This window comes from Rhipicephalus microplus, chromosome 1 (genome assembly GCF_043290135.1).
Source record: "Rhipicephalus microplus isolate Deutch F79 chromosome 1, USDA_Rmic, whole genome shotgun sequence".
Classification (NCBI taxonomy): domain Eukaryota; kingdom Metazoa; phylum Arthropoda; class Arachnida; order Ixodida; family Ixodidae; genus Rhipicephalus; species Rhipicephalus microplus.
Window position 1 is genome coordinate 170,841,553 of NC_134700.1, and position 22,561 is coordinate 170,864,113.

The 22,561-nt window shown below is 41.6% G+C and overlaps 1 protein-coding gene across 2 annotated transcripts in view; it reads right to left on the bottom strand.

The window, feature by feature from the left end:
• Window positions 1-22,336, bottom strand: part of mys (position-specific antigen beta subunit myospheroid) — a 32,906-nt gene extending 10,570 nt beyond the window's left edge. Inside the window, exons 1-15 of one of the 2 annotated variants that reach the window (XM_037429466.2) lie at window positions 22,200-22,336; window positions 21,230-21,358; window positions 18,007-18,101; window positions 17,691-17,795; window positions 17,506-17,590; window positions 15,174-15,402; window positions 13,454-13,625; window positions 12,732-12,815; window positions 9,230-9,490; window positions 6,259-6,338; window positions 4,202-4,253; window positions 3,478-3,633; window positions 2,732-2,874; window positions 1,600-1,672; window positions 985-1,066 (exon numbers count right to left, since the gene is read on the bottom strand). In XM_037429466.2, the coding sequence (XP_037285363.2) occupies window positions 985-1,066; window positions 1,600-1,672; window positions 2,732-2,874; window positions 3,478-3,633; window positions 4,202-4,253; window positions 6,259-6,338; window positions 9,230-9,490; window positions 12,732-12,815; window positions 13,454-13,625; window positions 15,174-15,402; window positions 17,506-17,590; window positions 17,691-17,795; window positions 18,007-18,101; window positions 21,230-21,326 (1,714 nt within the window). In that variant the 5' untranslated portion in view covers window positions 21,327-21,358; window positions 22,200-22,336. Of the gene's footprint in view, window positions 1-984; window positions 1,067-1,599; window positions 1,673-2,731; window positions 2,875-3,477; window positions 3,634-4,201; window positions 4,254-6,258; window positions 6,339-9,229; window positions 9,491-12,731; window positions 12,816-13,453; window positions 13,626-15,173; window positions 15,403-17,505; window positions 17,591-17,690; window positions 17,796-18,006; window positions 18,102-21,229; window positions 21,359-21,923; window positions 22,068-22,199 lie in introns of those variants that run through there. The other variant, XM_037429465.2, reaches the window with a different exon arrangement.
• Window positions 22,337-22,561: the final 225 nt, after the last annotated feature.

A 22,561-nucleotide genomic window follows, 5' to 3' on the forward strand; every position in this document is an offset into this window, starting at 1 on the left:
TCATTTTTCAAAATGCTTATTTTCATGGTCTATTGGGGCATTGAGTTAGGAGGGGCACCACAAAAAAAAAAAACACACACAAAGTCGATACGTGACAGCCAGTGATGTGGCCAAAAAAAGAACTGAAGGCAGGAATACATGCAGAAGCAATCACGATTTGACCCGTTACGTGCAAAAACTTCATAATGTACACTCTGAGACACTTTTACATGTGTACACACGCATGCTTGCGTCGTCACACATTTTACCACCTACATCACAGAACTGTAGTCAATTTGGTATTAAACGCTTGCATATCCCTATGCAAACATTGGAAGAGTGCTGCGAAAATGAAAGGGTCAGGATCCTTTCTAAATTACATGTCCCAGTGTGAGAGTATCGCTTTGTTTTGTACGGTTTTCAGTTTCCTGTGTGGCCTATAAACCCCCACAAAAAAGTAAATACATTTTATTGAATTCTGGCAGAACCTACTTACAATCAAAACTGACACTCATGTGATTAGCAACATGCAAGCTAATGAATCATTCTACGTTGATTATTATAAGGGGTGCTGAGAGCTTGCTAGTTTCAAACATGAGGTACATTTTTGCATGTCTTCGACAATGCTATGTAAGCTGCCTTTCATTAATTTGTCACAGAGATTGGACAACTACTCGCCTCTTAGACTTCAATGAACAGAGTGTCTATTGCATCTGTATGATTCAAGAAATTCTACAAGATTCAACATTGTCTTCTTTGCCTATTCTAGAACAAAAGAAGTTAAACTTGAGCTGAGCCTCAACAAAGGGTTCTAGAGTTTACCTTTTAAATCAACATTCTATGCCCCTTGTATTCAGGCATAAATGTAGGAATACAACTATTACAGAAGAAAATGCACAAGACCTAAGTTCTCGTCATCTTACCAGATGATTCATGTTGTGAAATATTTCACATCATCGAAACATAGCTCCTCAAGCAAAACGACAGCGATGAGGATAAACTTGCCTCCACAAAGCAATCCATCGACTCGATCGCACGAAAAGTTGTCACACTCGCAGTACTTTCCGCTCACAGTCTCCTCTCGATTCTGAAGAAAATGAGCAGCAGTGCAATCAGGTACAGAATCAGAAGGGAACCAAGCATCACTAGCTACAGCCAATTCAATTGCTTAGCGGCACCTGGCACAAGAATGCGACACCTCGCAAGTGGCAAACAAAACACCTGTGACTTATGCAAAGGCTCCTTTAGCCACAAGAAGGTAGTGCAAAGACGAGGTAGTGTAAAAGAGATGCTGTAGCCCCAATATTTTTCATGCAAATTTACTCCTTATCCAATATTGCCGGGTTCCATAAAGCACATATGAAAAAGAGAGGACTTCAGCTGTAAAAATTACCATTCTCTCAAAGAAAACATAGCAAGGGCCAAACCCTGAACCAAGTGAAATATCTTTGCTTTTGAGCATTGCACAAAGTGTTTAAGTCAGTTCTCTTTTTTCGGTTTACTATCAGCAGAGTGCTTCACTACTTCCGGAGTAACGCTACTAAATGTAGTCAAATATGTTCCCGAGGTCGATTAAAAGTTCTAGCATGAAAATCTACACGACATTCAAAACAAACATACCTCCCTTGGGTGGCACTCGCAAACACCACAACGGCAATCTCCCCTTCCAGAGCACGGTTTAGTGTCGTTGGGGCTGCAAACCGGAAGCATCACATGTGACCACTTGCCATTACGACTTCATGAAAGGCATGTGCAAAGTGAATATTGTGCCCTGTTAGGTTAGGAAATATAACTTAAACAATAGCACCATGTTACTTTAGCCCTCATTAATATATATTACTGCCCTCAACTTAAAATTTCTGAACACTGCACAGCTCCACCGAGAATATACAACAAAATGTGCAATTACACTGAAAAGAAACTGTAGCCACACTTGACAGGCTGAACTCCGGAAAATATTAAGTAACTTTGACCAATAGCTTTCACATACACTTTCACTATAGCATGACTTCACCAACAAAACAAAGATTTCTTTTCTCAGCCAACCTCCCTTTTGTATCAGCCATTTCATTCACCAACTTTTAATTAAAATGACACATGAAGACACCTTTAAACATTTTCCAACATGAACACAATTGTTCATCCTTTAACCTTCAGGGATAACAATAGCTTTTAGAGTAGCTAGAGGCCTCACTGAAATTAATGGAAATAAACATTTATTTATTTATTCTTTTCTTTTGTACTCGGAAACCTTAGCTAGGGCAGATTTTTACTACGTACAACGAGCCACCTGTGTGAAACAAGGATCCCCATTGCTCTTATTTAGTCGCCGTGGTCACCTGCTTGAAGCTTTTCTTAAAACACCCATACATCTCTACCCACTATCCTCCAAGTGATTCTATAACTCTAAACAATCGTCCCTCCGTCTCTAGACATGTCATTGTTTGAAGCTGCTGCAATGTATCAAATGCCAGCTGAGCAAATTACCTAACTCTACATATCTAGGTACTGCATCTTACATATGCTTACTTTGCTGATGAACAGCAGTTAATTCCTAATCAGGCTAGAATCTGCAGTTCACATATTAGAATGACATCTGACAATTGCATCAAATGGTATTTTTATTGTTCCTTCACACATTATGGAAACGAAGACAACGCGGTTATGAAAACACTGAAAATGCCTGTAAAAATGACACTGTACGAAATCGGGCTCCACCAAAGCCTTAAACACAGATTTGATCCACACTCACAAGAAGCATCCTTTCTCGTCCCTGATTTGATCAGTGTCTTTGGCATCGCATTCGCACTCTCGACCGTAACGGTTGTTGTAGCAGTTGCAGATGCCACACTCAAAAGTGCCCTTTCCGTCTGAGCATTTGGGACTGTTCGGTTCCTGCACAAGTTTTTATTGTTAGTGAGCATATGCCATATTTTTGGATAGATAAATAAAACAAAAGAGTAAAGAAGAATCATGGCTTTCAAAAAAAAGAAGGAAGAAGCCATTGGAGGGCCTTACCAACATCAATCAAAAACGCTTGTTCTTTATGTAATACACCAGTTTCAAAGAAAAAAAAATCTGTGTCTGTACATGAATCTGGATATTTTAAACTCATGGCTACCACAAAATCAATTGGTTACTCTCACTTCACAGAATCAATACTGTATTGACTCAAATGTAACACATGTTTTTTCCAGATTTTTGTCACCTGAAGTCGATTCTTGTGTTAAAATTGAATTACCTAAATTCATGTTGTCCAGAAAGTGCAATGATGCACACAATCCTCTTAATCTTGCTTTATTTTTTTCCTTCTGGAAGTTCCACCTCATGTTACAATCGAGTAAATATGGTAACTTCACACTGACTTTTGTTTTCTCTGCTAGTAATGAACCTATGATCACAAAATTATCGACATTAGAGACCTCATAGAATCATTACCATTTATAGCTGCCTTAAGCATTTAACATTAGCACCCTTTCAACAATCTAGTGGCCTCACCTCGTTCCAAGGCTTCTCACAGTCGCACTCGCAAATCATCTCTAAGTGCACAGTGAGCGATTCGCTTATGCCAACAGGGTAGATCTGTATCGTTTGGTTCCACTGGCTGCGGTCCTTCGGGCACGACTTGACTTCAATCATTGCCTCGAAAGTCACCTGTCACGACAAAACGAGCAAATCAAGCAAAAGCAAAGGGTCATTGTGACTGTAGTGCCCGTTTGCACAACTGTTACAAACTACTGAATCCGAGTAATTTCAATAGCTCAGACACATTGATTCTCCAATTATGCTCTACCATGTTCAGAATACGGAATGTTCACGGTGAACGGCATTTTCACAATGCTCCTTAACCCTCTCGAATCATCTTCAAAAAACATTACAGAATTACCGTTTCTCTTTTGTAGAGTGTTCTACATTATCAGTGCATAGTGTTAAGTGTTATATTATCCGATTCCAACATTGTGTTGCATCTTCATCTTTTAAATGCCAGTCTCAAAATGACTCTTTGATATGTAGAAGAATTTCACACTTAGTTGAGACAGAATCATATGCAGTAATCTCCGTAAAATCAAATACACAATCTGTTCCTTTTAAACATAAAAATGCAAACTTGTAACAGATCTTCTCGTCACATGTAAAATGGACACATAACCTAGCAGTGCCTCATTATCAATCCATAACCCCATGCCAACGTGCACAATGTGATTCTCAGCAATTCACTCACGTTGTCGCCCACTTTGAGACCTTTGCATACATTCGTCTTCTCCTTCTTGTCCCTGCAAGGGCATAAAATTAAAACTGCATGAGCACATAAACACATTTACAAATTGAAACGTGAATGCAACTATTATTTTGACCCCCTTCGTCAAAACATTTGCAGCGTGAGTACATTTGCCCAGCTACTTTGTTTGAGAGGTAAAATTTCTACACGTACAGCCGCTGACCCATTTCAGATTTTTTTCAATCGATCATTCGGAAGACACAGCAGCACACCCACCCAATTCATAAAACTGTACATGTGATAACTGGATGTACGCTGACGCGTGCATCAGCAATGACCGACGACATCAGGTGCCGACCGGGCTGCACAAGTGTACAGGTGCTACCCAAAGGTTTGAAAATGAAAGATAAGTCCACAAGGAAACTTCAAGCAGATATTATAAGTAATTCAAGGAAGAATATTAACTTAACTGCAAAAAGTAGAGGGGCAGTACAGAACAGGTACTAAAGAAGGGAACGACACAAGAGCACACTCACAACAGGAAGTTTATTGAATGGAACAGAACGACTATCCCCATTAGACAAAAAACATGAAAGTACATGTCTAAACAAAACAAAAGAGATCGAGACGAAAATAAAAAAAGACAGTAGGAGAGGGGTTGTGGGAACCAAAAAGTTTAGTGTAGCGTGTTATTCACATAAGGGCACCAGTCCTTTTCCGACAAGGCGATAGGCGGGTGTCTGACACATCATTCCCAACATATCTTAATATGCGAAGCTCTAATTCGTTTTTGTTTTCAATCAGTCAGCTTTTATTTCTCCTTGAGAAATATGGGGGTAGCGGAAAAAAAGCCGCAGTACAGCGGCTTCATGGGTGGGTTCACGGATGGTTTTATCTTGATGCCTAGATAGGCTGGTCGCGCCAACGAAAAAGGGCGAGCAGCCGCCCATGGTGCAATGCTATGCCAAGTGGGCACCTTTCTTTGAAGCTACCTCTCTTTCGCGTTCCCGTACGCGAACATATAATCATCGGCAAGTTTGGCCCGTGTATACGTGGCCACGTGACAGTAGTATCCGGTCATGGTGCATGTTGCACACTGGACAAAAGGCGAGCTGTGTTTAACATGGCACCTTCTATTTTCTGGGCTTCTGGCTTTACCTGCTATCATTCTATCTATTTTACCCCATAAATTGACGAGTTTAATTGGCACTGAAAACAAATTTTCATATCAAACAATTGGCCACATTCTTCAACTCATGATACATTTTATATAACTAAGGAATAAAAGCAGGTTTTGGATGTTGAGTAAAATTCAATGTACGAATTTATGGCACTGTCAATTATTATTGACATTATTTAATCATGGCCTGCCCGATTCCCGTATAGTACAGTGAACACTTTCCACATTTTCATATGAAAAAAAAAAAAACTTTTTCAGCAGTTGAAATTCTCATTATGATACAACCAGTGTGCTGTCCCTCATCACAAATAAAGTGAAGACAACAACGATGAGGGCGAGTGTTTTCTTTTGCTTAGCTGTCCCTCATTTCTTATCCCTGACCATTCACAGTAGGTCAAGCTGAGTAAGTAGTGGGAGTGGAGTGCACCCAAATAAAGCATAGCTGGCCGCACACGAAACAGGACTATAAAATGCCCGAGATAGCGCACAACTGCAGAAAAGCAAAAAGGAGTGGTGTGCATTCACGCCTTCTCATGATAAAGAAATAGAACAAAGAAAAATAAATGCTGGGACGTGACCAACTCACTTCGTTTATGAGATGGGCAACAAAAGGCTTCTAGAAAGATAGTACCTGCATCTTTACTACTAGTACTCTGCTTCTGTAAGCACATTCAAGGTGAAAGTGAAAAGCAACATGCACACACACCAAAAAAAAAAAAAACACATTTGTCTTCTTGAGTTAGTCCGCTTTTCAATTGCGCTAGTATGTCTCGGACAGTTATGCGTGACCAATGAGCCCAACAGTCAATTCTTCTAAACCACATTCCATTCACTGACTGCCTCAAAAAAAAAAAAAAAAAAAACAGCGGAAGAAAATTACCCGAGACAGCTGGACGTGTAGCTGATCTGGATATGGTTGCTAACAACATTGTCCTTGATTTCCACCTTGGAGGAGATTTTCTGCAGAAAATAGAGAGTACAATGTTGTACTTCAGCAAGTATTCTTTGTACAGAAAGTGCAAGCTATGAAATCACTGCCGTGATCGCTACAAGAAAACTCAACCCATTCATAGTATAGATACAGTAGAATCTCGATGACACGAATTCAAAAGGAGCATGCAACATATTCGTATCATCCTGAATTCGTATGAACCAAAAACCAGTTAAAGCTACTGATGAAGATCAACAAAAACTTTAATGGGGTCAACTACTCCTTGCTGAAAAAAGTCCATCATGTTTTTTTCAACTTTCTTGTCTTCACCGTGTCTCAATAAATTGCTGCGGTTTCCTCACTCGTGCTGCTGGCGCTATAAGGTGCGTTCGCACTTGGCATCAGAGGCTGCAAAAGCGGCAAAACTTATTGAAGATTCACTCGCTTCACCGCTTAAGCGGCCGGAAAGACGCACTGTGCAGTTGATACGAAAAAAATTAGTCCAATAAAACTCACACTCCAGAATTCAAGCAAAAACGCCATAGCGACCGCGAAACCACGTCCGCGCCTGTCGAAAATATTCACATTCGTTCTGTCCCTCGAATACATGCCACCACCGCCATCTTTGCGGCTTGAGGATTTATTCCTGGGCATTCAAATCCCCACGGAATTCTAGTTATGCATGCAAAGCACTGAAAAGAAACAGCTTACACCCTTACAAACATTGTTCCGGGAGATATGTCAGAAGAAACGACATGAGCAGATGCACCGACAGCAGTGGCGACAGATTCAGCCGGCAGTGCAAAAGAGAGACATGTTAGGGCATGCCAACTCGCTTCTGCTACACCTTCTTCAACTTTCATTGCTCGCTGCGATCGTAATTCAAACCAGGCTCTCGATGAACGCGTCTTTTTCAAGGCTGTGAGCTTTGTCGTGCTGCGCGGGTAGTTCGTGATTGCGCCAACGCGAGACACTGAACTAGCCGACACCTTGGCCGCCATCTTAAATGTACGGCTTGTTTATATCACATGGTTTGAGAGAGAGCACAGCCGGTGTAGCCAAAGTCGTAGCCGAAAGGTGATCCGCTATCGCGTGGCGGCAAAATTGGTCTTGAACTGTTTTTTTCGTGTCGGCCTCGTGGCATCATTTTCGGGCCACTTTTGCAGCGGTGAAGCGAAGGAAATTCCAGTGAGCTTTGCCGCATTCACTCTCTTCAAGGCAAAGTGTGAACGGGCCTTCCTCCCGCAGACAAGCCACGTTGCGCTGCTCACGTGCAGCGGTCAATGACGTGTTTCCATCATCCGTGGTTGCTGAGAAAACCATTCATATAACATCGAATCATGGCATATTTTATATAACGCAGTCCATCCGGAGCAACTTCAAAATTCGTATCATCGCAAATTCGCATCAGCCATCAGCCGCAATATTATTATTCAGATTCTACTGTAATCTCAACATTTCAGAGCAAAATTATCAATATCCATTTGAAATATCCATTTGGGTGTTCAGATTACAGCGATGCACACTGGCACTGATAGTGATGAAAAGAGCATCAGCCATCGATCAAATGACAAGCGGTAAAGTGTGTCGGCATTTATACATGTGCTGTCGAATACTCTAGCATTATCGCTAGTGGCCACGCAAGTTTAAGAATAATCTGTAATATTCATGCTGCGCTTGTAATCTCAACAAAATGATCTACTACAGTACCGAAGCTTCTCGAACACTGCAGGCGCGGTTTGCGCTGAACATTGCTTACAGTGTAACGGGGCGGCAACAAAACTTGAGGACGGATTGTGGCAATATGTTGCACTGCGACGAAACCTGCCTTTTTTTTCCTCACCCACCACAACTTTATAGCACCAACCAGGAGTGCCATTGCAGACCAAAACGTTCTTCCCCTCAAACACTGCTTTCTCCTGTGGTGGGCAGTGCGCTTCGCATCCGCAAAAGACAAAGACACAGAGAAGCTCGAACATCATGGCTGTGACATCAGATCAGTCACCTGACAAAATAAATTTTCGTGTGTGCTCACATGTATCGACGGGATTTAAATGGCGTAGGTTGCCCTTCCCAGGCGTGTCACCCCTGAAAGCAGCCGAGTGTCGTGCCAGAGAACGCTTGTGCCCATTTTGAAAAAAAAAAAAAAAAACGGTGGGTATCCGGCAGTATCGTGAATACCACAATCTCCTGCAGCCAAAGCGCACAGTCAACCACGAGGCCACGGCTGCCCTGCCCGAAGAATTAGTTTCATAAAAATGCTAGGCCTGCCCAAAACACGCAGCACAATCACAACGAAAGCTGGAAGAGTGGCCTTTCTAGAGCTTGTTAAGTCTCTTGGGACGACCACCGCAACTGCAGTGGCAAGGTACCGCCTCGACCATATATCGTCATAACTTTGTGAAGTAAGAAAGCACCCACTATGCCATTTGTCATTCTGCAGAGAAGCACGGTAAAAGCTGCACATCTGTAAAGCGTTATACGCAGTTTGTTGATGCTCTAGCTGATGACAATGAGTAATTATGGCTGAGTGCATTGTAACGGGAGGAAGCTTTACAACATACAGTTGTGATGCAATTCACATTGTATGACGCCAAGTTGTTATTCTTTTGCTACCACGCTATATTACATCTGGTGATGTTTTTTTTTTTTTTTTTTTGCACGACATCATGCCTGTGTAGCCTCTTTTCATGAAAGTTTCAAGCACCAGCATGGCTTTGTGGTAGAGTACTCACTTTCCACATACTGAGTTCAAGTCCTGCTTGATCCTGGACATTTTTCGTGATTTTGCACAATGGTTAGAGATGCTAATGGCAATGGCAGACACCTACACCACCAAAGTTGGCTACTGTTGTAACCCCATACAACATTTCCCTGTGAAAACCCCAGTCCAACAGCCATAACACAAGCCAAGACTCACGTCGTACTGCTCCCGCACGAGCTGAACCACATTAGAAGAGTCGTTCTCCAGGCGGCCACTGCTGCAACCCTCGAGCTGGTTTCCCAGCTTCTCGTAGACGCTTATCTGGTCAGCCGTGACGGCGAAGATGATGTTCACCTTGTGCTCCTGGATCTTGGCGTTGATCTGGCTGAGTGACGGGTAATCCTGGTGTACACTTTCGGTGTACTCGTTTCTCTCCAGGTGACACTCTCCGTCGTTGGGCTTGACGATGCCCCCGAGCTAAACAATACCACAAAGGCACAGCTGAAATACTGGATTCCAAGAACTGAGACAGTCTGAAGACCATTGAGAAGCTTGGGCAGATCTGCAAAGCGTTCAGAAGCCCACATAACAAACACCAAACAGCCAGCTGTATATTGCTGAAAATTACATCCCTGGTGAACCTCCCTGCCTCTCCTTTGAATTTTGTCTTTCCAATTTTCCTACACACAGCTGATTGAAAACTGCCTTGTGAGAAACCAGAGGTGCATTTGGCTTCTTACAGGTACATTAACAGGACAGCACTCAAGGTGCACAGCTTCCCCAAAAAAACCTGGCAGATTTAAAAGTGCGTGAGTGATATTAACAGATAATGCATTAAACAATAACCAGACACGCTCGAAATGAAACTGATTTCATACCAGACACAGTTTACACAAATTCACAATCATATGCCATATGCCAATTCGCGATAGGTGCAAAGAAGGCCATGGAAAGACTACCGATTCATGCTTTCATACCAATTCAGTCTGACAGCAAATACACAGCTCAGGCACCAACATGTGGTTGCAAAGAGTAATAGTACTGGCACAGCAGGATCACAGCATGCGTTGAGACACAAGTAAGCAAACTGGGGCGATTATCCTGGCATTCCTGTGCACACAAGAATACTGCTCCTCTTTATTTTCTAACATAAAGCAAAAGCTATGTGCAACACAAAGCTATTTTGTTTTTTCACTGGCTGGTGCGGAAATAAATAGAATTAAGTACATGCTGCTTTCATGGTGTCATGCAATGAGTGAACATGGGCTAAAATGGAAGTCAATAGAATTAAGTACATGCTGCTTTCATGGTGTCATACAATGAGTGAACATGGGCTAAAAGGCAAGTCTGGTCATAAATACTTGTATAAACTTTTCTGCCATCAATCTTTGTAAAAACAGGCATGCTTTTTCTTGTTTTCCGATGTCAACTGCTATTTAGGTTTGGTGCATGATAATCAGTTAACGAAGTAATTAAAAACACAGAAACAAGAACATACTGTTATTTGACGACATTATTGGAAAAATTTCGGCACGCACAAAACCGACGAAAACCGACGAAAAACGAAACGTGAGAAGACAACTGGGCACGACACACTGAGTTGTGAGTTTGCACCGTGCTCGTTTGTCTTCTAGCCTTTCATTTTTCGTCTATTGTGTGGGCGCTGAAATGTCTCCAATGATGTCCTCAAACCAACTCGCCCAGCTTTTCATACTATTACATTATTTCTCGCCTCTGTTGCATAGGAAAGGCAAAATGAGAAATTTCAGTTTAATGCATGAATTAATAGCCAGAAAGATAGATAATACTACGATGTCTTATGTTTTTTTTTTAATTTGTAAGTATAAATGCCATTACAATATGCTGAACTTCACGTTTTGCACAATGAATACAATGTGTCAGGAAACAGGGCAAAATCAAAAAATTTTAAAAGTTTTTTTAATAATCTTAAACGTGGCTTTCTACTGCCAAAATCTTTTTTATTCTGCCTGCTTTATGTGGAGATGTATTAGTGAACCCTTGAAAAAATACCATTATAGCGTGAATTTCAGCTCAGATTTCTTTAAGGGGGTACTAGTTTTATAGCAATGATGTTGCTCCACATGGTGAGAAACTTTGAGGGCTAGTGCAAAAGAAAGTTGCAGATAATAAAAAATGCCACTTAAAAAAAGAAAACTTTTTTGTGACTTCTGGCCTTTCAATACCAGGCTTCCTCTTCAGTGAGGTGCTCGATTGCAGCAAACGTTAGAAGCGCATCACGATTTGATGTTTGGGGAAATGACAAAGCCAGTACTATCCACAGAAAGTATAGCAATTTAAAAAAAAGAAGCTTATTTTTTGTGTTTTTGTAGCAGTGACTGCCAGAAATCGCCATATACTTGCCCAGCTACAGCACCTATTTCAGCTTTAGCTCTGGGACTCTATCTAAATATGCCAAAACAGAGAAACCATTTTTGTTGGCAAACTTGGCCATGTTCGCTACATAAAAAAAGTAGGTTAGTAGAGCTTAATTACAGTATTAAGAGAGTTCCAATCGTTACATGGTCAATTGTTCATCAAAAATGGTTAAGTACTGCGATAATTCAAAACCGAGAGCTACCAAAAGTAGAAGTCTGACTCGGCAATGAGATCGATATCATTCCCTGAAAAAATGGATAGACTTGATTAATTTTAGATCATTCACCAATAAGTAGGCGAGCTCACTCGGAGTCACTCGAACTCAGGTTGAGCCGTGAGTTTGAGTGAGTCCATGTGAGTAATGTTTTGTCGAGTTTCAGTATGAGTGAGTCCGTACGAAAAAATTTTTATGAGAGTGAATTCGAGTGAGTGCGAAGCACAAGATATATTTCTTGAGTCTGAGTGCACTCCACGTTTTTTTCTTCTTTCGCTGGCCTATGCTCATAGGTACACAATGAATACTCATGTAGAACCTATGCAATATTCTCATAAACAATGAAAGGGAAAACTTTTCATGTGACCACTAGAAGTGTAAGGCCAAAAACGTCACTCAACAATGAACCTTCACGATTGAAAAAAATGTCATCCTGGCCTGGAATCCCAACCCAGGAGTAACGACTTTGTGGGGCAGCAACCTTACCTTCTGAGCTAAATAGGGGACCAGCCAATGGCAGCGAGAGAGCTATCCTCCCTATTAAATGCTATTAATCTGCCCTGCCGCCAAGATCTATTTTGGAGGCAGAGTAACAAACTTCTACACTTTCCACTTCTACTTTTATTTTAGCTTGTCGATTTCCAACAATTTTATGAGAAATTCCAGGCCCAAAATCAAAATTCTGCTTTTTACAGTCACTCAAACTTTACTTATTTTTTTCTCGATGAAACAATTTCACTTTAGATTAGTTGAAGCACTCTCTGACAAAAATATCTCCGCACTTTATATGTACTTGGGCAGGAGGCACTGGAGCTGGCACCAACTTTGAGTTCTCCCTTACGGTGCAAACGGTGCCAAAGGAAGAAGATATACTTACTTTAGAACTGTGTAAAGAAAAAAAAAAGGATAACTATTGCACATGCAGTGTTTATAAGGCGCAAGGGCAAGGAGTGGTAAAATAAAGGAGGCAAGACAAGTTGCAACTGTGTCAAGTGGAAATCTATGACTAACTCCCAAATAACTACTGCTAGACAGTTTTCAGTTTCTTTCCCACACGAGCAGGAGTGCATGTGAGCAAGTGTACATGCGAGACGTTCTGTGGCTCACCTTGCCGTCACCTGCGTAATGGAAGCCGCTGTCTGTGGAGAAGAGAAGAAGCCTACGAGCTTTATCTCTCCAGCCAATTTCCTTCTGCAAAGCAAACAGAAACATGAAGCGTGCGAAACTTTAGACAGCGATGTCGTACACACTCTTGTCACTCTGCCTTTGGGTAATTACTCCAAAAACGCACATTCGCTTCACTTATTGACAAAAAGCCATGTCATATTAAATGGCATTGCCAGCACACCAAGGACTCTGGCATCTCTTGTTCAACATTACCTTAACCCCCCCCCCCCCTTCATCCCTTGGGAAAGCCCCGCAGCCTTAACCACAGCTTGCGCAAAAAGAATATCCATTCTGTACTACAACCCAAATCGAATATGAAAATTCAGTGGACTCTCCCTGAACGGAACCTGCAGGGACCAGGAAGTTGCGTTCCTTTTACCAGGAGTTACTGAGAGATGAACAGGAATGCCAAATACAAGTATAAAACCAACCACATTAGAAGTAGTTCCATTTAACCAGCAGTTCCATTTAGGAGATTTCCGCTTGCCGAGAGTCTACTAAACTACGAAAAATACCAAAGCAGATGATAAAACTTGACTGAAAATACTACTAAGAATAGCTTTGACATTTGAGATGTGAACTGTAGCATCAAGTTCTTTTCAATGACCCTCATCGAAACATCACAGGAGCATACAGATAAGACACTGAAGACAAAAGCTCACATGGCAGACGACGGCTTGCATTATGGCGTCGAACCCGCCTTCGGGAGCGTCGAGATTCCCAGAGACCCTGGCGTCGTTGACCTCCTTCTTGAAAAGGCTAGTCTGGGTGCTCAGCGACATGTGGTTTTTAAATCCATAGGGGGCAACACAGTCGTCACAAGGACTTTGCAGCCTGCGAGAAACAGGAACATTCAATACGCAATACAACAGGCATAAAAGCGTGTGGTTGTGTTGAAACTACCGTAAGCCCAGGTAAAATGAAATTGGGGAACCAAGTAAATAAACAAGTTTTCCCTAATTAAGTAACCCAGCAATAAATTTTATAGGAAACAAACAGGAAGACACGGCAGGTCTTGTTATGTCTTTCCATGGGTTTGTCACAATTGGCTCGCAACGTCTTTTTTGAAGTATGCACAAGGTTCCATGAATAGTTCGATTGAAACTTTGCAAATAAACCTTGTTCCTTATTTGTTGTTGAGCATCTTTCAGAGATATACTACTAGTATATTTCACTGCTTTATGGACAGTAGATTGTCGTTCAAACAAAGTGACCTGGTAATCAGGGTTCACAATTTCAACTACAACATATGAAGTGGTTAATTGGCGAGTGTACATTCTAATATAACCAGGTAAACAAAATTAAGGCAGCATTGCGCTAGTGGTGCCAAGACTAAAAAAGTGCAGAGGTTCACAGCCTTTACTGCTTCTCTTTAGTTTTATCTTTATTTCTTCCTTTCTCCTTTTCTTCCCCTCTTTATTTTCTTTTATTTCTTTTTCTATATCAACTCTTTTTACGTTGTTGCACTTTCAATTTTCTTCCTATTTTACCCTCTCATTTCTCTGTCACAGTTGGGTACTTGCATTCTCTTTCAATATTTTACTCTCTCCCTACTACTTTTTTTTCAATTCTCTCTCTACTTTTGTTTCTCTCTTTTTCTTTCTTGCTAATTCTGTCTATTGTCTGCTTTTATCTCTTCCACCTTGCTCGTATACTGACATCTTTCCTCCTCACCCTTACTTCCCTTTCTCTATCTCATATGTTTGTCATCTACACCTTCTTTTTCTCTCTTGCTTGCTTTTGATTTCTCTTTTTCTTCTGTCTCCTCCTTTGACTATTTCTCTTTCTTTCTTTATCCAACTTTTATTCCCTCGATTTCTCTTTCTCTCAATCTTGCTATGCTATGCTCTTCTCTCTTCCCTTCTTCTTCACCCTCACTTACCTCCTACAATCTCTTGTCAAACTATAGTACTATACAACTGGCATGCCTAGATGGCCGTGTGGTTATGATGCCCGCCTTCACATCGTAGAAACCCGGTTTCAAATCCTTCCTCGCCAAGAAACGTTTTTTAAAAATAATTTTTCTGTTTTTTTTTCTTTCTATCCTTCTCTGCGTCTGTACTCATTCTTGCACCCATAAGGTTACTGCATCCAGTGCCATAGAAAAGACTGCATGTGTTCTGAGAGCAGCAAGCCAGAAGATGAAGACGAGGACAAAGAGAGTGCATGCCAGTTCACAATGACAATTTTTGTTCCTGACAGAAATTACAGCGAACTTACACAGCCCTGCTGTTAAAACATAACCATTTTCGAGAAAACAATAAGATTCTTCTAACTTCACAAAACACTACATACAATGAGATACCCTGCAAGTTTACCAAATGTTTCTAGAATGAGTTCATTCTATAAATGTGCGAAGTGAAATGAACCAAGCCAACTCACTTTTCGGGAACAGTGTTCACATAGGGCATGACCACTTTGTCGACAAACGAGCCAAAGCCAAGACGAAAGTTTGTGGTTATCTTGCCCATCTCTTCAGCCAGAAGGTCGCCCAGCAGGGCTAGTTTTTCTTTATCATCCTTCATCGAGTTGGACAGGTCCATAAGGTAGTACAGGTCAACTGGATAGTCCTCAGCTTGCTTGAATTCCACATGCAGTGGGAATGGAGACTCTGCAAATTAAAGTTAAAAAAAAAAAACATAATAAGTGGGGATGTTAATATGAAAGATGTGAACACTGCAACCAAACATATAGGGACATACTGCAGTAGTTTCAACATACAATGGGTTCCAAATCGTCTCCACGAGTACAAAATCAAATGTACACGCATGAAACTGTTTCTGAAGAAGACGTCTCTATAACTGGCTTTTCAAATATACCATATATACTCGTGAAATGACCGCACTTGAATAGAAACCACATTTCTAACTTACTCAAGTCCTCCCAAACAATACTTAAGAATCAGCCGTGTATTAGACACAACATTGAATTTTTTTTTTTTAGAAGATAAGCAGTGTTATTTGTTGTGTGGTGTGAATATTCCGAAGCTTCTTTTTTCCCAAACAACAGGCAGGCTGGTGGAATGCTTTAGATCAATGAAAAATATGTGCGACGATTGTGCTCCCAAGAAAGTACACTGAGATATAAATCACAACATATTCACGGAGTGAATAATAATGAGTGGGGCAAAGCGTCCGTCCATCCATCTCTCCATGTGTCCGATCGCGTTCGAGAATGCAGACGGCGCGCGGGTAACACGGACGAGAAGCGAGCCAAAGAACCTGAGTGCAAGAGTCACTACCCAACGATCTGCCACGTACGTCGACTATCCAGAAGACTGAGAGAGGCATTCGTTCATGCACTCAGACAAAGCGCGCGCAGCAGCCAATCGGAAAGCAGCGGCAAAGTAACGCCATATAGGAAACGAAATGAGAAATGGTCATCCATTTCTCTTTCTAGTCTCTTCTTCTCTCTGTTACGCGTGACTAGTGACAAAGTTAGACTATAAGGAGCTTTGCCCCTAAAACAAATGGACAGAGGTGTGCTTTCCGAGGCACATGCAGCATGTTCCCAGAAATTCACTGCTGCAGTGCACAAAATGGATATGGTGTGACCGCTGCGCTATTTCGATGACGGTTAGAGCGTTTAAAGTCAGCAATGAATGAATCCAGTGATTCGTGCAGTGACAGAACCTCTTTCTCTTCTGTCACACAACAACAAAGCAAAAGAAAAAAAACAAATCCATGTAATGGCCGCACTTCCATTTCCCCCCATTTCAGGAAGAAAAAAAAAAAAAGCCCGATGCCATTGCACGAGCATATGTGTAAAATAAAAAAATGCCATTTTATTTCTTGCAATTTCTGGGCATGATGCAGCGGCATCGTGCAATGGTTGATAGGATGCTAACTTGCACGCCATGACGGAGTCAAGATGAAAGCTTGCAATAAAAAATCTGTAAACAGGGGTTGCGTCGAGCCGACGTTTCGACAAGCGAACTTATATTGCTCAAGGCTATAACAGAACCGATTTCTCTAGCGGTAACGTGTCTGCGCTTCGTACCCTCTACACTTCGTACACGCTAGCGCTGAAGAAATCAGTTCTGTTCTAGTTTTGAGGAAAACAAGTCCCCTTGTCAAAACGTCGGCTTGACACAACCCCTGTGTATGTATTTTTTTCATCACAAGTATATATATGATATTTCAATAGCTTGCTTATCTGCGATCGTTGTGAAAATGAATGTGGCTCACTTAAACTGAACACGAGAATCCCGTGCCGCTCAACAAGATGAACGCTGCTTGTTGGCCGTGAACATACACCTATACTTGATAATTAATTATTCTATCATTTTACAAATCATGTTCTCACAGAAGGGCCCCTTGTCCTTTCAAAATGATTGCTACCTGTTTTCCTTCGAAATTGCACACGGCAGTAATGTGTGTTCTTTTCTACCAAGCCTTTGTTTTGCTCATTTTATTTCTTGCAATTTCTGGGCATGATGCAGCGGCATCGTGCAATGGTTGATAGGATGCTAACTTGCACGCCATGGCGGAGTCAACCAAATTTTCAGCCTGCGTAAATATTTTAAGCCTCCTTTTCCTCACTCGAAGACACTTCCAAAGCCTCTTATGAGAAACTGCTACACTGGCACCATTCGGGAAGAAAGAACAAACAAAATGAGACGTGTGCAGGGACGCAAATGCAATCCTGAACAGCTCAACTTACTGGTCTCGCCAACAGATGAAGTGTTAAAAAGTTGGAACAAAATCGCACTTACTCGGTTTTAACCTGAGCCGAATTTCTTGTGGCTTGATTTGAATGGCTTCGCCCTCTCTTGCTCCTTTGTTGCTCAGCTCATTGTCCTTTTTGGGTCAAGAATGAAAGAAAATCATATTATTGTGATTAGCACCCTCCAATGTCCATACACTGTATTCAAGGCAATCTTGTAAAAGATGTACTTGCCACAATCTTCGTCATGGTGTTTTTTGGATGAAAGTAGTCATCAGGGCAGTACTGAGCCAGGTTGATGAGTGTGTCGCACCTGGGCTTTCCATCGTTCGTGTAATTCTTGAAAAAGTTAGCAGGGCAAAAGAAAAGAATTACAGTGCTGCAACATGAGCAGATCAAACTGCAAGTATGCAGTGGCGCTCGGTGACAAGAGAACATGTACACTAGGGATTTCTATATGTGTTGTGTAGGTAAATAAACACACCATATTTACATCAAGCAATGCGTGTGAAAAAGTTTTAAGGAATGTGCCCCAGTTTGCAATACTCACCAGTTTTGTGCACCAACCACAGTCAGAGTCAAATGTGATACACTCGGAACATGTTTCCCTTCCACTGCATGGATTACTGAGCAGTTTCTCGGGGCCTACAAAGTGAACAATAAGTGAAGAGGTTTTAACAACAGGTAGTATAGACATATACATTCAAACCTTGATGTAACAAACCCGGTTATAACAAAATATTGGTTATAACGAAGTAAATGAAAAATAGCCTTGAAACCAGATATAGTGTTAAAAATTTACCTTTATAATGAATGTTTGGATATAATTAACTTTTTTTCATTTAAGATGCAATTTCGTTATAATGAGGCTTGAGTGTATACACATATTTTTTTGCTCAGAAGGTTATTAATAACCCTTTGATGGACAGAGAACCATAACACACTTTGTAGGGTTGGTTTACTATGCCACAATGGTGAAAAATAACTACCATAAAATCCCGGGCAAGCGCCTTGCTCCCTTCATCAAATGATAAAGGATATTTTAAAATTCATCAGGAGATTTTAAAATTGGCGAACCCTTAAGCTTCGCTTTTAAGAGCTTAACGTGACAGTGATATCCTGTCCCAAGTACGTACTTCAGACACTTAGTGCATACTTTTTATCGTATAATGTTACTCGGAAAGTTTAAATTGTGAACCACTACAATGTAATCTATAAAAGTGAAAGCGGCTTGTTGCCAGTGGAGCTTTTGCATATGACTGAATTTTGTGTAATGGGTAGCATGCTTTAAACCACAAGCAATTATGTACGTGAAACGCTTTCGAACTTGCTATGCACCCACTACGTGGTCTTAACGGAAAATGTCCAGTAAAGTGTGTGCCTTCTGTAATGGGTGGCCGGCTTTAAACCAGGAACTCGTAATGATAATCACATGTTCTGGTGCCTGTTGGCAATGTACGGTTGTACCACGCAATATTACCTGTGTTGTGAAGGCTGTACACAGGACGTGTGTGTTTGTAAAGCATGAAAGTTATTTTCACTGCATTTACAAGCAGAGGAAGTTCTTTCCACTGTATATCCAAGCAGATGCGTGGCTGCGTGGTACAATACCTGCTTACCTCGCAAACAGCCTGGGTTCGACCTTCACTCGGACCCAGAAATTTATTTTTTTTCAATCTTTCTTAATTTTTCGGTCACGGACAAACTGATGATTTTTTACTCACAATCAAGGACGCTCACGTCGATGCCAGAATTTCTGCGAAACGAGCTCTTTAACACTATCACGCTAAAATATGTGGCCTAATCTCTTCTCCCACTGTTTTTGTTTACTCAAATAGACCGAATGAAAACTGTGAATGCATGCATATCCATTTGAGCATTTAATTAGAAACACGCACATTGTTTATTCTTAGTAGTTTTCCCACTGCCATCTTGAATTTTTATCGTTGACCAAGCAAGAGCTCCCCTTATTTTACGCTACAAGAGAACTTTTCAACATGACTGTTTCCAGACCTCATCAGAACATACATATTTTATAAATTCTGTGTCATAAACAAAACCCAATGGTCATTACATTCGCTGCTTTTTCTTTTCTACCCAATGCTCAGTTACTGTCCACGTGTACTCAATTCTAGGCCAGATAATTAAAAAAATATTTTTCAAGTGTGAACCAATTTATTTTAAAAAAAACAATTGTGTACAAGAAAATCACGCATTTTTTGTAACGATTTCAGGTGTTTGTCAAAGGCGAGTGCCACATTCAACTCATGAACCTCTTTTGACACAGCTGGTTTTTGTGTCGGCAATTTCTCTCACACTCTTGCGCAGCTAGTCTAAAGTGCTATACTCACAGAATGCTTGCACAATTCTCTCATCTCGAATTTAACTTCATGTCACCGCAATCTATCTCAATACCTGACTAAGCAAAGTTAGACATAGTAGGTATGTCAATGCAGGACGGTTTCTAAATACGTTCCAAGTAACACCCGGAACATTTACAGCCGGCTTCACTTTTGCCTACATTATATTCATCACTCTGGATACTCCAACTTTTTTGTCTTCCAATAAAACTTAGAATATCTTCCTTATACCTTGCATGTCAACTTTGCAATTGTTGACTGTCTAAAATGGGTGCAACCAAACTGCATTATCATCACAGCTAAGCCAATGCCCGGTGTTCCCATGCTACTACCTTTAGAAACGGTTGGAAAAGATTATTTTTATCAACTTGCTTTAAGCCACAGCTGTAACCACAAGGTTAGAACCCCCCCAAAGATATTTCCAGTTTCTATGTATACATATGCATGCACAATTCTAATCTGACACAAACTCTGGCAACATTCCTGAAGCTGCAGCATTGAGTAATGAAGCTTGTTTCATGTCACATTGCTTTAGTGCATGACAGCAAACACAAGAGAAAAAACTATGCTCATTTTTCCTAAATTCTTTCATTTAAAAACCATGCAGATTCAATACAATGGTGAAATCTAAATGGCACAAAGCTTGTTTTATACAGCAAGGCTATGGCAGTAGCAGACAACACATGAATGGCTTCATCATCTCTCTAAGCGATGAGGACAATATCAATGCACAATGGCAGTTTACCGAAGCTGTCATTAGAAGTAAACATGCAGAAAAAACAAATTTGAAGCTGCTTCTACACAGTGGCCCTATAATGGGGTTATCCACATAAAATCAAAGAAACTATTTCAATGTGATGGGCAATTCCGTGAAGTGGTCTGTCTGTGCCATAGCTATGAATTCATATTACACACATGCAGATCTTCATCATGCACGACGTCATGATTTATTTTTTATTTTAGAGGTGATGTAGTTATTAACACAAATAGTGCTTGAACACTCACTGGTATTCAACCTATCTACTGAGAAAAAAAGTTGCATGTCCGTACCAAATAGTGGGGAGGCAGGAACAAAAAATCTTCGTTTTACGATAACAATTAGTGTCTATTAAAGCTGCGTGCAATAATTCCAGTGGGGTCAAACACGTAAACTTTCCGTATACACACGCCTGCAATAACAAACAATTCGTCTAATGGCACTAATACACAGATGAGAGCATCGTAGGTGAGATATATGTGCGGCCCCTCGGGCTTTTCAGGAGACATCTATTAATTATCACAGAACTATAGTGAACAAAAATATGCACATAACACTGCACAAATCGTTATCTCATCGCGTCCATCAAAGGGTTAAGTAGGCAGTCGTCATCGTCTCTGAATACGGAGACGCGAAGCAAGGTCCGTAAAGGTTACCTTTCTTGAAGCTTTCTTTAGTCTTCACTTGGCAGTGTGCAACACAGGCGAACAAAAACAGAACACAGCAGAACTGCTTGACGGTGCACGAGATCATGTTCACAACTGCTGCTTAACATAAAAAGAAGCCTGAAATGGTAAATAAAATGGGAGTACATAAGCACCGTGATCACGCTAGCATGATCCAAATGTCATCGTAAGACACAAAAAAGGCACGGGAACGACGCAAAAAGGAGTTTCCTGCAAGCTCGCAGGCCCCCGCCCTTTAACGGATCCGCACAGCGAGCAACGAAGAGAGAAAGGATAGATAGCAGTTTCCGTTCCGATCGGAGTCGAAAAATGCGGCTGCAGGGTCTCTCTAACGTCCCCGCCAGTCAAACGACGATCAATCTTCATTAGGAGAGCCAACAAACCGCAACTAAAGTCCAGATGGCCCGCAGATGTGCCCTGCCCATTGTTTGTGTACGTTATAATCCAAACGAAGTTGCGAACTACGAAAATCTGTCGCAAACCCACGTGTCGGTTGGCGGTGCAGCTCTAAATCGCAACTGTACGCATTCCTAGTGGTTTCGGACCCTTGACAATGTAGCCTAAGCGTGCAACAAGAACTGTCTCCGAAACTTAAGTCCGAAGATTGCCGAGAAACCGAACTTTCAGGACGGCCGAAACACGAAGAGAGACAAAGCGCACTTACAACTTAACGAAGAGTAAATTAACGAGCTGTAATCCTTGCTCCGTGTATCACGTCATCGAGGACCTCCGCTGCAACACCGCTAAAATCACAGGCAGGACACACGACAACTCCTAACGCGAGGTACTCCAACAACCCCGGTTGCCTATGTAAGGAAGGAGACTCATGGGGAGGTGAGCAGTGACGTCACTCGCTCGGGAAGTGTTGCTCACTCCGCGAGCCGGCGCCGTTGGCGTCCGTCTGAACGTGTTGCATCGGTTGGAGTAATATGACACTTGCCTCGGAAGAATCCGCAGATCGGAAGTTCACTGTGTTCCGATTGCTACAACGACAGGACCGATTCGAATGAGTGAAGGCAGCGCGAGCAAGATCGCTCGTAAAATTCAGCTGTCGCAGCCCGCAATCTTAGCCGAATGGGGGGCACGCGCGCCCGCGCCCAATGTTGGGACGCCCACGTTTCGCCCTCCTCACGGATGCGTCCTGTTTCTTTGCGCGGTGAGGCGGTTGTCGTCGGGGTTCTAAAAACGGGTTCGCACCACCTTCTCTTAATTTTGTGCGAAAGAAACCCTCGAAGACGGGTTGTCGTGTCAGTGGAAGCGGAATTCGTGTTTTCTAGCTTATTTGTTTGTGAGCGACCCGAC